At 38.9% G+C, this 13662-nt stretch overlaps 1 protein-coding gene across 5 annotated transcripts in view; it reads left to right on the top strand.

Moving 5' to 3' along the window:
• gsk3ba (glycogen synthase kinase 3 beta, genome duplicate a) overlaps positions 1-13662 on the top strand; it is a 154172-nt gene that overhangs the window by 42359 nt on the left and 98151 nt on the right. For 2 of the 5 annotated variants that reach the window (XM_069888495.1, XM_069888499.1), the window contains exon 2: positions 11450-11643. In XM_069888495.1, coding sequence (XP_069744596.1) covers positions 11450-11643 — 194 coding nt within the window. Of the gene's footprint in view, positions 1-3175; positions 3394-11449; positions 11644-13662 lie in introns of those variants that run through there. The other 3 variants (XM_069888498.1, XM_069888496.1, XM_069888497.1) reach the window with 3 other exon arrangements.

Here is a 13662-nt window from a genome sequence, read left to right as displayed (position 1 = left end):
TCTCTCCCCCCACCTGCTCGACTCGCGTTGCTGGTCTCTTCCCCCCGCCCGCCAGACTCGTGCCGCCGGTCTCTCTCCCCACTTGATGGATTTTGGAGCTTTCTGGATTTTAGATGTTCAGATAAAGGATTGTGTACCTGTACTGTAGTTTTTTGGCTTCAAACAATTATTTCTTGAGTTTCATTGCAGCTGTATTTGAGGCAAAGAATAAATTAACAGTGGGTCATGGAATCAAAAGAGTGAGTACGATAAGTGGAAGATTGATCTGTGATTTGAAGGTACTCTTTAGCAAAGTAACAGAGGGATGATAAATTAATGGACAGGCTCGGTTAGTGCAGTGGTTAGCACAACACTATAACAGCATCAGCAACTTGGGTTGGAATCTGATGCTGCCTCTAAGGGGTCTGTACATTCTCCCCATATCTGGATTTCCTCAGGGTACCCCGTATTCTCCCATGTTCCAAAGACTTACGGGGTTAGAAGATTAATTGGTCACCTACTGTAGGTTTACAGTCAAATCCCCATTATCTGGCACCTTCAGGGATTGCTGATGTTGGATATGCAAATTTTCCAGTTGACTGAGACTCACTTTTCCAATGCTTAACTAATGCACCTGCATTAAGAATGCACCATTTAAAAGACAAAAGATAGCGCAAAATGTAAAGCAGTTGGGAGAAGAAAATCTGTATTGTAGTCTTTAATTATGTAAAGTTCATTTTAATAAGGTATTTCATGCAACTCATAAAATTTAAATTCTAGTGGTCGTTCCCCCCCCCCCCCCCACCCCGGAACAGTGTTTCTCTAACTGATATGCTAACTGAGCCACTGTCATAATTAACCCCCTCTCCCAAGTTTACAGATGAAGCCTCCTAATACAAATAAAGATAAAGACTATTGCTAGGCAGGGATAGGGAGACTCTTTGAGAGAGTTGCCTCAGTCGTCAGCAGCATCAGTAGGCTCTTCATTCTGGGCGCAACTTTACTGAAATTTTGCGACCTTAGTCACGCTGACAACTCAACTCACCTCCTTGTAGGTGTCCCAGTCATTCCCTCGGCACACTTTCCTCATGCTGACAACCCGGCTCACCTCTGCGCAAGTGGTGACAGCGAAAATAATGTGTGTTCATTGAGAGGTATTGCTCCTTCAGCTGGGCAAACCTGCATGTGTCCAACGAAACCTCAGCGTTCCCCCGCAGGGTCCATCCGTCCCTTATTTATTTGACATTTTAAAAATGTATTTATTTCCTCTTTTTGCTTTTTGTTTGAGTTTGTGGTTGATTAAATTCAGATAATAGGGATTCTACTGTATTGGGCAGTGTGGGCTTATGGGCATGAAGGGCCTGTTACCATGCTGTATCTCTAAATTAAAAAACTAAAATTAAGTATGCACTAAAGGAGTTTGTATATTCTCTCGGTGTCTACATGGGTTTCTCTGGCTGCTCCAGTTTCCTCCCATCCTCCAAAACGTATGGGACTGTAAGTCAATTGGGCAGGCACAGGCTTGGGGTGGAAGGCCATCTTATCGTGCTCTGTCTAAATTTAAAAATAGCAGAACTTTAAAGAGAACAAAGGGCAAAGATATTACAGTTCTAATACACAGAATGTTACCATTTGAAGCTATTGGATAATAAGTTGCTAAAGTATTTCAAACAGTGCACAAATTTGTGTTGTTTCATTATTTTAATTGAGTTGTATAGATTTCCTATGTCCAGATTTGTGCAGCTTGCTTCAGAAAGGAAGGAAAATCACAAAATGTTTTCTTGTGAATAGAAAGATGAGGGACTTATGAAGTGATTTGGAAGAAACTAGAGCCCTTCTAATTTGACTAGAAAGTTCCAAATATAACTTCAGAATTGTGGGGATAGGCCATTGAAATGATAAAGGCAAAGATTACTGAAACTGCTTTGTCAAGTTAAGATTTTGCTCTTTTCCTGAAAGATATTGAATGTCTTTCCAAGAACATTGAAAATAGGACCCTCCAAAATGGCATGCAAATAAATATTTGAAAATTGTACAGTTAAAGTTAATGAAGGGTAGGATATTGTAATTAAAAAAGTAACTTTCATTGAATCAACACAATTTGAGCATAAATTAAAATGTCAATTCAAATTTATTACAAATGTGTGGTAATAGGTTCCTTGGAATGGGCTACAATTAACTATCATCCTGGATAAAGTTATTTTGCTCTTCAACAAAAGCATAGTCTGATTAATTTGCATTTTTATTTTGCAATAAATTTATCAACTGTTATACACATGCATAGCAAAGGACACTTTTTCATGTTCTCTCATATTTTAGAAACTAGAATTCAAAAAGCATTTGATTCTCAACAGCTTTCAAGCCTACCATGCAATATCAGTTGGCTCTCAGATATAGATGTGTTTGTTTGCATCTTTTACAATGTGACACATGCACAGAAATTGGAAATGAAATCATCTTGCTGATCCCAATGATGTTTGTCCTGGAATTGAGTAAAAAAGATTGAATTTGCCACTACTCCAATGAAAGATATTTTAGCTATAATTTAGTAAATCTTATCAATCTTAATAACTTTTATAATCCATTACCCTGATCTGAAGATAAATTGAAGGATCAGAATCTGAGATTAAACCCTCGATTGAATTAATTAAGGTTCTTTCACACTGCATGATAAATATTTCCTCTTTACATATTTGCTGACTAGAACAGTTTCAAAATTTAGATTTGTGTGAATCTGGTACTGTATTGTATTTTGAAAGAATAACTAGCTGATGATATTTAAATTGATTTAGGATTTTTTCCAAGAGTACAGTATATAATGTTATAATCAATAAAATATTTACAAATATGCTGTAAAATATAATCTGCTGTACTTGATAATTTAATTTTTAAATTTAGAGAAACAGCATGCCATCAGGTCCTTCCTGCCCATGAGCTCAGATGACCAATTAACATACTAACTCTGTACATCTTTGGAATTCCACAGATTTGCCACCTTTTGATTTAATTATTGCATTTGCCATTTCTGTGAGCTGTCCACAGTACAATGAAAGTTGTCTTCGATTGGTAATTTACTTAGTCTGTTTTTTCTGTTTTTAAGAATACCCAGTGATCTTGTCTGCGAAGATATCTTTTACGAATAATGATATTGTATGTATTAGGATAATATGCACAGTACAGTAATACAAGATGTTTTCAAATTTGTTTAAGTGAGTAGGCTTATTTCCAAAACTTCCTCAAAGAAAACAGGAGCAAAATCACCATGTACTGCTATGGTATACTACTGAGAAGTTTAATCAGACATAATAAAGATGTGGTCTAAAATCTGCTAGAAGAACTCAGCGGGTCAAGTAGCGTCAGTGGGAGAAAAAAATGATTGATGTTTTGATCTGGAACCCTTTATGCAGAATGGAGGTATGGGAGTTGGTAATTTATTTGTTCTGAAAACTTTAAATTGAGATGCTAATTGTAACTTGGATCTCGTATTTTTTTAAAAAAATGCAATTGTTCCCCACTTTTTTGTTGTCTAAGCCATTGACACATTTCTTTTTCAAACAAAAATTGCAGAAAAATTGAGAGTAAAATGCAAAATTATTTCCTCCTCTATTTTAGTTGAAGTATTGCAATCTTTAAAAAAATATTATTTCATATTGTTCTGGAAACTAAATGACTGAAATTTCTTAGTCTATTGATTGTGAAGAATATGTTGGATGAATTATTGGAGATCGTGATCTCAATACCACGATGAATTATTGGAGATCGTGATCTCAATACCACGATGAATTATTGGAGATCGTGATCTCAATACCACGATGAATTATTGGAGATCGTGATCTCAATACCACGATGAATTATTGGAGATCGTGATCTCAATACCACGATGAATTATTGGAGATCGTGATCTCAATACCACGATGAATTATTGGAGATCGTGATCTCAATACCACGATGAATTATTGGAGATCGTGATCTCAATACCACGATGAATTATTGGAGATCGTGATCTCAATACCACGATGAATTATTGGAGATCGTGATCTCAATACCACGATGAATTATTGGAGATCGTGATCTCAATACCACGATGAATTATTGGAGATCGTGATCTCAATACCACGATGAATTATTGGAGATCGTGATCTCAATACCACGATGAATTATTGGAGATCGTGATCTCAATACCACGATGAATTATTGGAGATCGTGATCTCAATACCACGATGAATTATTGGAGATCGTGATCTCAATACCACGATGAATTATTGGAGATCGTGATCTCAATACCACAATTCCAGATATGATTTGTGAAAAGGCAATATAAAGTATTACTGGTGTCTTAAGCCTAGTCTCAGTCTCAGAGCATTGGTCTGAATTTTAAAACATTTTTAGAGTCACAGTTTTCCTCTCCATTTGTTAATTCGTTGAAGTGTCCTAGACATTTCTGTTCATTATCACTGAAGTCTGATCATGTTGAGGTGCTTTTGGTTACATATCTTTATCTTTGCTAGATAAAGTATTCTGTTTCACCTTCTGAGTTTCTCCAGCATTGTTTTAACTTCACTCACTGCATCTATAGACTTCTGTGTTTTACACCAAATTTTAAACAATGTTTTTGCATTTTGTGATGAAAATTTTGGAGAAAAACTCTATAGGGCAAATCAAGTTTTAAAAAAAGCAGATTTTTGGTTCTTACGGCTTGGTGGTAAATAGGATTTGCCGTATTTAATAGCATACAAGATCCATGGGCATATAAGAGCCCCCCCCTCCCAACATTTAACCAGGGAATATTAAGCATTTTTTTTAGTGTATTTACTGTGAAGCGTTTAATGTCTTTGAAATATGTAGCTACAATATAGCAGAAAAAAAACATGGACAAAACATACAACTAGAACGGGAACTGCTGTAATTTACAAAAGAAAACAAAAGAAGCTTAGCTATAGCAGAAAACATTTTATAAAAACAGTAGAGATGAAAATACCAGAAAATCAGACAAGAAGAACAATCATATACAGTGGACATATCATACATGAACCCAATGTGTCCCAAAAACTGTTGCTGCCGCTCTATTACCATGCTCCTTAGCATAGTTTATCAGTTTTTGGATGTGGCCTAAGTGGTTTCCTCCTGTAGCCATCGTGCGGGTGAAACCTTCCACTGCTATCTCCATGTGTTAGTAATTCCGTTATTGTTGCTCTCCTTACGATCATACTCCTTGTACTAAGATGCTTTTATTGTGATAAACACAAAATGGCCACAGCTCGTCAGCATGACTAGGAGTTTTCTGTGCACAACGGTAGATGGTGGTGATGCTGGAGAGCCATGCAGCAATGAAGATCAGTGTCTGTGTTACTCACCATTATCACCCTAATTTCAAGATTCTTTTAAAAACAAAGAAATTTCAGTGTAAAAATAAGATACCCGTATATGTGGCAGGTGTGACATAAATAGACAATAGCACGCATAGGAGCTCTGAAACTGTTTAATGCTTAACTTTTTAGAGTTGGTTGCTAAAAAAAATCATCTCAGAACATCCAGCTTTAATTTTTACAAAAATTCCTTTTTTAAGTACTCGTAGTAGGTAATAATGATGATATTTGATTAAATAATATTACAGTGTATCCTAATTCATCCCCGATTTTGGAGGCTGCCTTCGTGCAGTCTACGGCATCTGGGTAAACAGATACCTCAACTTTGCACAGAAGACACGGGGGATATTTTTGACCCATGTAGGGGGAAGAAAGTTGGGTCTTGTATGCCATCAAATTACACTAATATTATGAATATAAATTTTAATTTGAAAAAAATCCACACCCAAGATAAATAATATTTATTCCTATGTTAAGGCAAAACGGGTGTTAATTACTGAATAAATAATTTTGTTGACCAGTAAATGGAAATATAATTCACAATCACAAATATATATTTAAAATATTATGCTATATTCCAATAAACACGGATGGTTCTGCAGTGATCTGATGCTATTTACTACATGAGTTCAAACGTTTGCATGAGTAGTTACATATGGATGTCCAGAAATTGTTGGCTGGTAATTTTATAGGCTAACAAAGACTATTTATTGTCTCTCCTTGTTATCACCAATCAGGACTCTTGAGATTTGGGTCTTAGTTTGATGGAGAACCATATTATATTTCTGAGGTGAGATGGAGTGCAACTGAAACCTGTAGATTGTTTTCTTGTTCTGCTGCCCTTGTCCTTCTCAGTGGTAGAAGTTACTGACTTGTGAGGTACCTGTGGTTTAGTCAAGTGCCTGCTGTGCTTTTGCAAATGGTATGAACGTAACCATATTGTGGTGGTTATGGAGGCAATAAATATAGGGTATCAATCAAGTGAAAGCTTGTACTGGATAGTATCGAAAGGCTTTTTATTAAAGCTGAAGCCCAGGCAGATCCAATTGAGTTTCTGGTCAAGACCATCCCAGGTTGTTAATGGTATGCAATTCAATGAAGGAAGTGCCATTGAATATCGAGGATAGATGGTTAGATTACCTGATGTTGGAGATGGTCAGTGCATTACATTTGGCATTCATGCCATTCTCATTTCAAGTCTAAACTTTCTTCGTGTGGACTCTGCAGTTCAGACAGCATTCTTGGGTAGAAATGGTTAGTCAACTTTTTGGGTCAGGATTGTTTATCAAGACTAGGATTTTAAAAAATGATGTTAGATGTGTAATGGGGAAGAGAACTGGCAGAGGTGATGGGGTTTGGGACAAAGGTTGTGTGAGGTGGAGAAATGGGTCAAGGGAGATACCACTTGAAAGGGGAGAGGGTTGAAGAAAAACTATGGGGAGGAAAGTAAGTATATGAGGTAGGTAAAGAAGGAAACAATGAAACGAGATGGGAGTAAGAATCACCTAAATTAAAAAAAAATGTTTGTGACATTAGGTTTAAGGCTGTCTCGGAGAAATATGACTGTGTTCCTCAAGCTCATGTTTTGCCTTACCCTGATGATGGATGAATCTGAGGATGTATCTGTTTGGGAATGGTTGATTATAAGAACCTGAACTTTAGATGAGGCATAGGTGTTTGTCAATGCAGTCAAGAAATCTATGTTTAAACTTGACATCGTAGAGGAAACATTCCTACATAGATACACCTTTGTTTCTTGAGGTTAAAGGTTGTTCATGGTCATTTTTGAGGTTTTAAATGTTAATGTTGCACTTCACATCAAGTGTGGGAATTGCTCCACCAAAGATTGGTAGAAGTTGCAGAAGATGGTGAATACAACTTAGAACATCCCTCCCCTCCAACTTCATTCACATTTCCAGTAGCCTCAGAAGAATCCATCCCACCTTGGCTACATCTACTTATCCCTTTCATCAAGGAGAAAGTTCAAGAATATGAAATGTGCACTAACGGATTCTTCCCCACAGCCATCAGGCTCCTGAACAAACTCACAAGAGTGATCACATGCTGCTCTTGTCATGTACTGATCTTTCACTTTAATTCTTCACTCTAATGTGCTCTTGCTCTTTGATTTTGTGCTGCTGGGTGCATGTGAGAGTTGAAAAGCTGGACCACTTGTGAAACAAGCCTTTCTCACTGTGGCCCAGTATATGTAACAAAAAACTTGAATCCAATACTGAGATATTTGCTGTCAGTGTGAAAGATGGGGCCATTTTACAATGGATGAAAATTGATGCACCACAGAGGTAAAGTACTTGAACCGCTGAATGCAGAGCTAGGTACCCTAGTTCACTCCGATTTTGGATGCTGCCTTTGTGGAGTTTGCATGTTCTTCCTGTTTCCTTCCACAGCCCATGGATGTGCAGGTTAGTAGGTTAATTGGCCGCTATAAATTGGGTTGGTAAGTAGTAAAATGTGTAGGGAATTGATTGAAATATAGAGGGAAATAAAGTAATGGGATTAGTGTCAGATTGGTGCTTGGTGTTATGAACCCAGAGGACCCCAAAACCCAGCAACAATAGATTTTCACCAAGCAAATGGTTATTTAAACAAAATTATCTTTAAACTTGAAAATAGATTCAAAGTTTAACTTATCACTAACCTACTTAGCCAAACTTAACCCCCTTCAAATTCTATGCGCACGTGTATGTTAAGTTCAAAAAAGTTATTTGGTTCACAATCCAATCTCACTTCTCATTCCTCCAAGTTTACTGGTTGCAGGCAATTCTTGTACTGTGTACAGAATTTAACATTTATAAAGTTCACGAGGCTTTGGTACTCAAAAGGTAAATGGTTACCACGCAGGAAGGTTCTTGTCGGATTTCAGAGAGAGGTTTGTTGTTCCTTTTTAATCAGCCACTTTAAGTGTCTTGCTGACGAAATTTACCCCTTCAGGGTTCTCCAGATGGTCATCTCTTTCAGGTCACCACAGAGTTCCTTTTTGTTTCACTTATTCCAAGTGAAACCTTAGACAGCCAGTCCTCTCCTCTTACATGAACCACAAGGGCGTTGACCAGGCCATCTTCCAGTTGGGCTTGCCAGTTTTTCCTGTTCCAGTCCCAGCTACTTCTGCTGGCTGTAACACTCAAGTGTCTCTCGCTCTCTCCTTGTAAAACCACATGATCCTCTAACAACAAGCTCTCCTTCCAGACAGCAACAGCTCCAGCCTTCTCTTTCATCTGTAGCCTTTGGTAAACAACAATCCATTAATGAATTCTCTTGAGCACTCATGAAAGCTCTTGCAAAAGGTGTGAGAAGTCGATATGTCTAGCATTAGCAGACCTCCTGTATTTCAAATAAGATCTGTTTTAAATTGTATGTGACCTACTCTAACAAATCTTTCCCAATTTATCTCTCAAAAACTTATCTATATACTCTGTCACAATGGTTGCTGTGGACATGGTCTGAATGGCCTGTTACCCTGCTATGTAAAATTGACTTGGGGATGAAAGTGGACTTGCCAGTTATCTTAATGCAATTAGATCCGTCATTTAAATTAGTTTACTTGGATTGTTAACATACCTGGTTTGATACTGAAGAACTGTGCAGACCAATTGATGGAGGCTTTCAAGGAAATCTTCATCACCTCACTGCAGCTGTCCATCATTCCCACAGGGTCCAAGATAGCCACCATCATCTTAGCAGCCAAGACAGTGACAATAACAGGCCTCAACTAACCTCCACCCTTATGAAATGCTTTGAGCATCTGGTCATGTAAAAACACACCTCAGAGACGCTGAACCCATTTAAATTCACCAGAAGAAGTGACCGTTCCACAGACAATTCTAAAGCCTTATTGCTTTACTCTGTCCTTACCACCTGGAGAACGATGCCTCACACGTCAGGCTGCTGTTCATTGACTTCAGCTCGTCATTTAATATGATCATTCCCCAGAGGCTGGTGCAGTAGCTGTCCACACTGGGACTCAACACCCCTCTCTGTGTAACTGGATCCTGGCCTAATGGAAAGACCGCAGTCTCTCTGGGTTGGTAGCATCATCGTGCTGAACACTGGCACACCCCAAGACTCTGTGCTCAGCCCATTCCTTTTCATGCTACTGATCCGTGACTTCATCGCCAGGTCCAGCTCCCACAGTGTCATCAAGTTTGCAGATGACACAACAGTAGTTTCCCTCCAGCAACGTCTATGAGTTGCGCCACAGAGGCAGCGCAGTTGGCGTGATTAACGCAATGCCTTTACAGTGCCAGCGATCGAGACCAGAGTTCAAGTCTCGTGCTCTCTGTAAGGAGTTTGTACATTCTTCCCGTGTCTGCATGGGTTTTCCCTGGGGACTCTGGTTTCCTCCTCCATTCAAAACTTACCGGGGGTATAGGTTAATTGGTTGTAAATTGGACAGCATGGACACGTGGGCCGAAATGGCCTTTTGCTGTGCTATACGTCGAAATTTTTTAAAATTAAAAACTTTAATTAATTTAAAATTTAAAAAATTATTTATTTTTTAAAAATGAAAAAGAGATGGAAAATCTTGTGAATGGTGCGAGAGTAACAACTTGAGCGTCAACATGGACAAGACGAAGGAGATGATCGTGGACTTCTGGAAGATCAGGAACTACCCTTCACTGCACATCAACAACTCTGTTGTGGCGAACACCAAGTTCCTTGCTGTTCAGTTAATTGGTGACCTATTGTGGACACCTGAGAAGACTGAAGGCTTCTGGCCACCATTACATCAACCTTTTACTGGAGTTTTATTGAGAGCGCTCTGAACAACTGCATCACAGTTTGGCATGGATGCTGCAGAGAAATTAATTGAAGGTCAATCCACAGGACCATGAGTGGCAGAGAGAATCACTGGAGTCTCCCTTCCCCCCCCCCCCCCCCCCCCCACACTCCTATTGACAGGATCTACTGGTATCATTGTCTGAAGATGGTGCACAAGATCATTGGGGACCCCTTCCACTCTGTACACAGCATCTTTCAGCCACTCCCGATGGGGAAGAGTTACAGGAGTATCAGAGCCAGAACCACCAGGCTGTGGAACAGCTTCTTCTCACAGGCAGTGAGAATGCCAAATGACTAACCATCCGAGTCGCTCATCTGAACAAAACAAAATTAATTTGTTTATTTGTGTAGGTAGAATATTTCTCATGCATACATATGCTTTTGTCTGGTTGTGTGTCTGCATGTTTTGCACCAAGGACCACTGTTTCATCGAGTTGTACTTATACAATCAGATGACAATAAACTTGACTTGAATTTCATACAATTTGGTCTTAAGAAATTCTAATCTATAAGAGTGAAGCTTGTTTAAGGTTTCCACCATGCACATTCATACAGCACCAATATAAAATGTTCTATTCTTTGAGACAAATTGGCAGATACAATTTTCAGATAATTGCACTGTCCTGACTATGGAAAATAAGGCATGTAATTTCAAAATTAACAGTTTGTTCTGCAAAAACCAACGCGAGGGATGTGTCAGGGAATTAGTCCCTTAGTACTTAGCAGCTATTACAATAAGGCAAATGGTACTATGTCCACACTGGATTCTGCTACATTGGAAATGAAAAGTCTCTTAAACTTCAGAGTCTGGCAAGAAATAATTTGCCTTTCTCAACTTAAAAGCCATGCACAAAGATTTGAAAATTTTTGCAAAGGTACAAAGAGGATATAGTGGAAATGAAATGTATCATGGTTAGGAAATGGCAAAAAATAGCGATTGCGTTCTGAAGGCTTTTCCTTTTGTCTCTTAGGAGATCTTAGGAGAACACAGGATGTTAATTATTCCAGTTCTGTTTTTGTCTTTTTAATATTTGGTGAGAAACTAAATGTTAACACTGATTGTTGTATGTGGGTAACTGGAATATATGTGAAAGATATTTTTTATGGAAATCTGCATGTTTGTGAGAAATGTTCTTCTTTGGCTTGGCTTCGCGGACAATAGAAACTTGAAATTTATGTTAGTAGTGTTATCAGATTTGCTTTTAACAGGCAATTGATTTTTGATGTGCATCTTTTATCATGATTTTCATGTGGTTTGAGATTTGCATTTTGTTCCTGATGGCCTGATTTCCTTTTTGATTTAGGGGACAAAGATGGCAGTAAGGTGACGACAGTGGTGGCGACACCTGGACAAGGCCCAGACAGGCCGCAGGAAGTCAGCTACACTGACACCAAGGTGATTGGTAATGGTTCCTTTGGCGTAGTCTACCAGGCAAAACTATGTGACACAGGAGAGCTGGTAGCCATCAAGAAGGTTTTGCAGGACAAGAGATTTAAGGTAAAGAATACAATTTTTCTTCTCTGGAAATCTCAGTAATTCAAACATTGAAAAATGGAGTGCAGGTGGAAATGGCTTGTGGAAGTCAATGAGCAATATGTGTGCACGCTTTAAAGAAAAATTGTACATGCTATACTGTTTGTACTTGCAAGTCCACGTGGGTATTCAGGGATGTACCAACATCTACAATGCCCAGTAAGGGCAGATTTCCTCGGTAGAAATTAAACTGTTGCCATCTTTCATGGCAGCAGTTATTAAGGGCCATGTTTCAAGGATCAACAGGAAATCCACCATACAAGCATGCATCCTTGTGAATATTTTTTTCAAAATTGAAGTATTGACACATTAGAAGTATCTTCACATAAATATCCATGTCCATATTTTGCTGATGAAATCATATTTCCTCTTTCAACATTTTTCCAAGTATCAAGATGGTTCTTAGTATTCAGTTGGTCTTGGTTGGTTGAGTTTGTATGCTTGAAGAATTTAGAGGAGATACGTTTGCTGAAACAGTATTTAATTATTGGCTCAGTAAGGGGCACAAATCCAGATTCGAGCTAATTGGAAATCTATAAAAAGTTATTGTGGGAGATATTTACAACTTAATTCACAGATAATAAAATCTATTTTCACTTCCACATTGTATATGTACCAGAAAGTTAAATTGGCAATGACAAGGTTAAGAATAAATCAAGCCACTCCAGGTCTGGTGTTAAAGATGATGCATATTGACTTAGGCTGTAAAGTGATTTGGACCAAAGTGTTGTCCTGTACTTGTGTTAACCAAGGGAGTCATGGAGTCATTTAGCTCAGGACAGTCCATGCTCGCTGTCAGAGAAGCAATTTCATTCTCTTTTCAATACACAGTTTTCTCATTGTGTTCCTGCAATTTATTCTCTCTTACACAGGCCCTCAAATGTCTTTGATTCTTTTTATGTTAACATACATTGAGGGCTTATTTAAACTAGTCAGTTCACCTAGCAGTATGTATTTTGGGATGTTCTTGTGTGGAAGGAAACCAAAGCAACTGAGGAAACCCAAATGGTCACATGAAGAATGTGTAAACTCTGCACAGATGGCACTGGAAGTTAAATTTCATACTAGATCCCTGGAACAATTGAGTTGCAGAACTTAATTCTGCACCATAATGTAGGGCCTTATGAACTTGAGTGTGATGACCAATTGACAACATTGGTTAGTTAAGAACGTAAACTTGGCCTTAAGTGCAGTTTGTAAAAGAAAATTAGGACAAGTGACCCTCTGAGCTCAGCCTATGAATCAAATACTACAAGGTAATAATTGTTGTCAATTTATAAAAATAACAAGAAAGAATACCTTGATAAGTAGTTCTACCCCATAGTCTCATACAACAGGCTCTTTGGCCGAACTTGCCCAGACCTACTAAAACATCCCACCCACACCAGTCCCATCTGCCTATTTTCTTCTAAACCCATCCTATCCATATGTTCATCCAGTTTCTTAATTGCAAAAGTGCCTCCCTCACCCACCTTCCATACACCCACCTTCCATACACCCACCTTCCATACACCCACCTTCCATACACCCACCTTCCATACACCCACCTTCCATACACCCACCTTCCATACACCCACCTTCCATACACCCACCTTCCATACACCCACCTTCCATACACCCACCTTCCATACACCCACCTTCCATACACCCACCTTCCATACACCCACCTTCCATACACCCACCTTCCATACACCCACCTTCCATACACCCACCTTCCATACACCCACCTTCCATACACCCACCTTCCATACACCCACCTTCCATACACCCACCTTCCATACACCCACCTTCCATACACCCACCTTCCATACACCCACCTTCCATACACCCACCTTCCATACACCCACCTTCCATACACCCACCTTCCATACACCCACCTTCCATACACCCACCTTCCATACACCCACCTTCCATACACCCACCTTCCATACACCCACCTTCCATACACCCACCTTCCATACACCCACCTTCCATACACCCACC

This window comes from Narcine bancroftii, chromosome 7, assembly GCF_036971445.1.
Source record: "Narcine bancroftii isolate sNarBan1 chromosome 7, sNarBan1.hap1, whole genome shotgun sequence".
NCBI classification, from domain to species: domain Eukaryota; kingdom Metazoa; phylum Chordata; class Chondrichthyes; order Torpediniformes; family Narcinidae; genus Narcine; species Narcine bancroftii.
The sequence above is the reverse complement of the archived record's forward strand: the minus strand, read 5'-3'. Positions and strand labels throughout refer to the sequence as shown.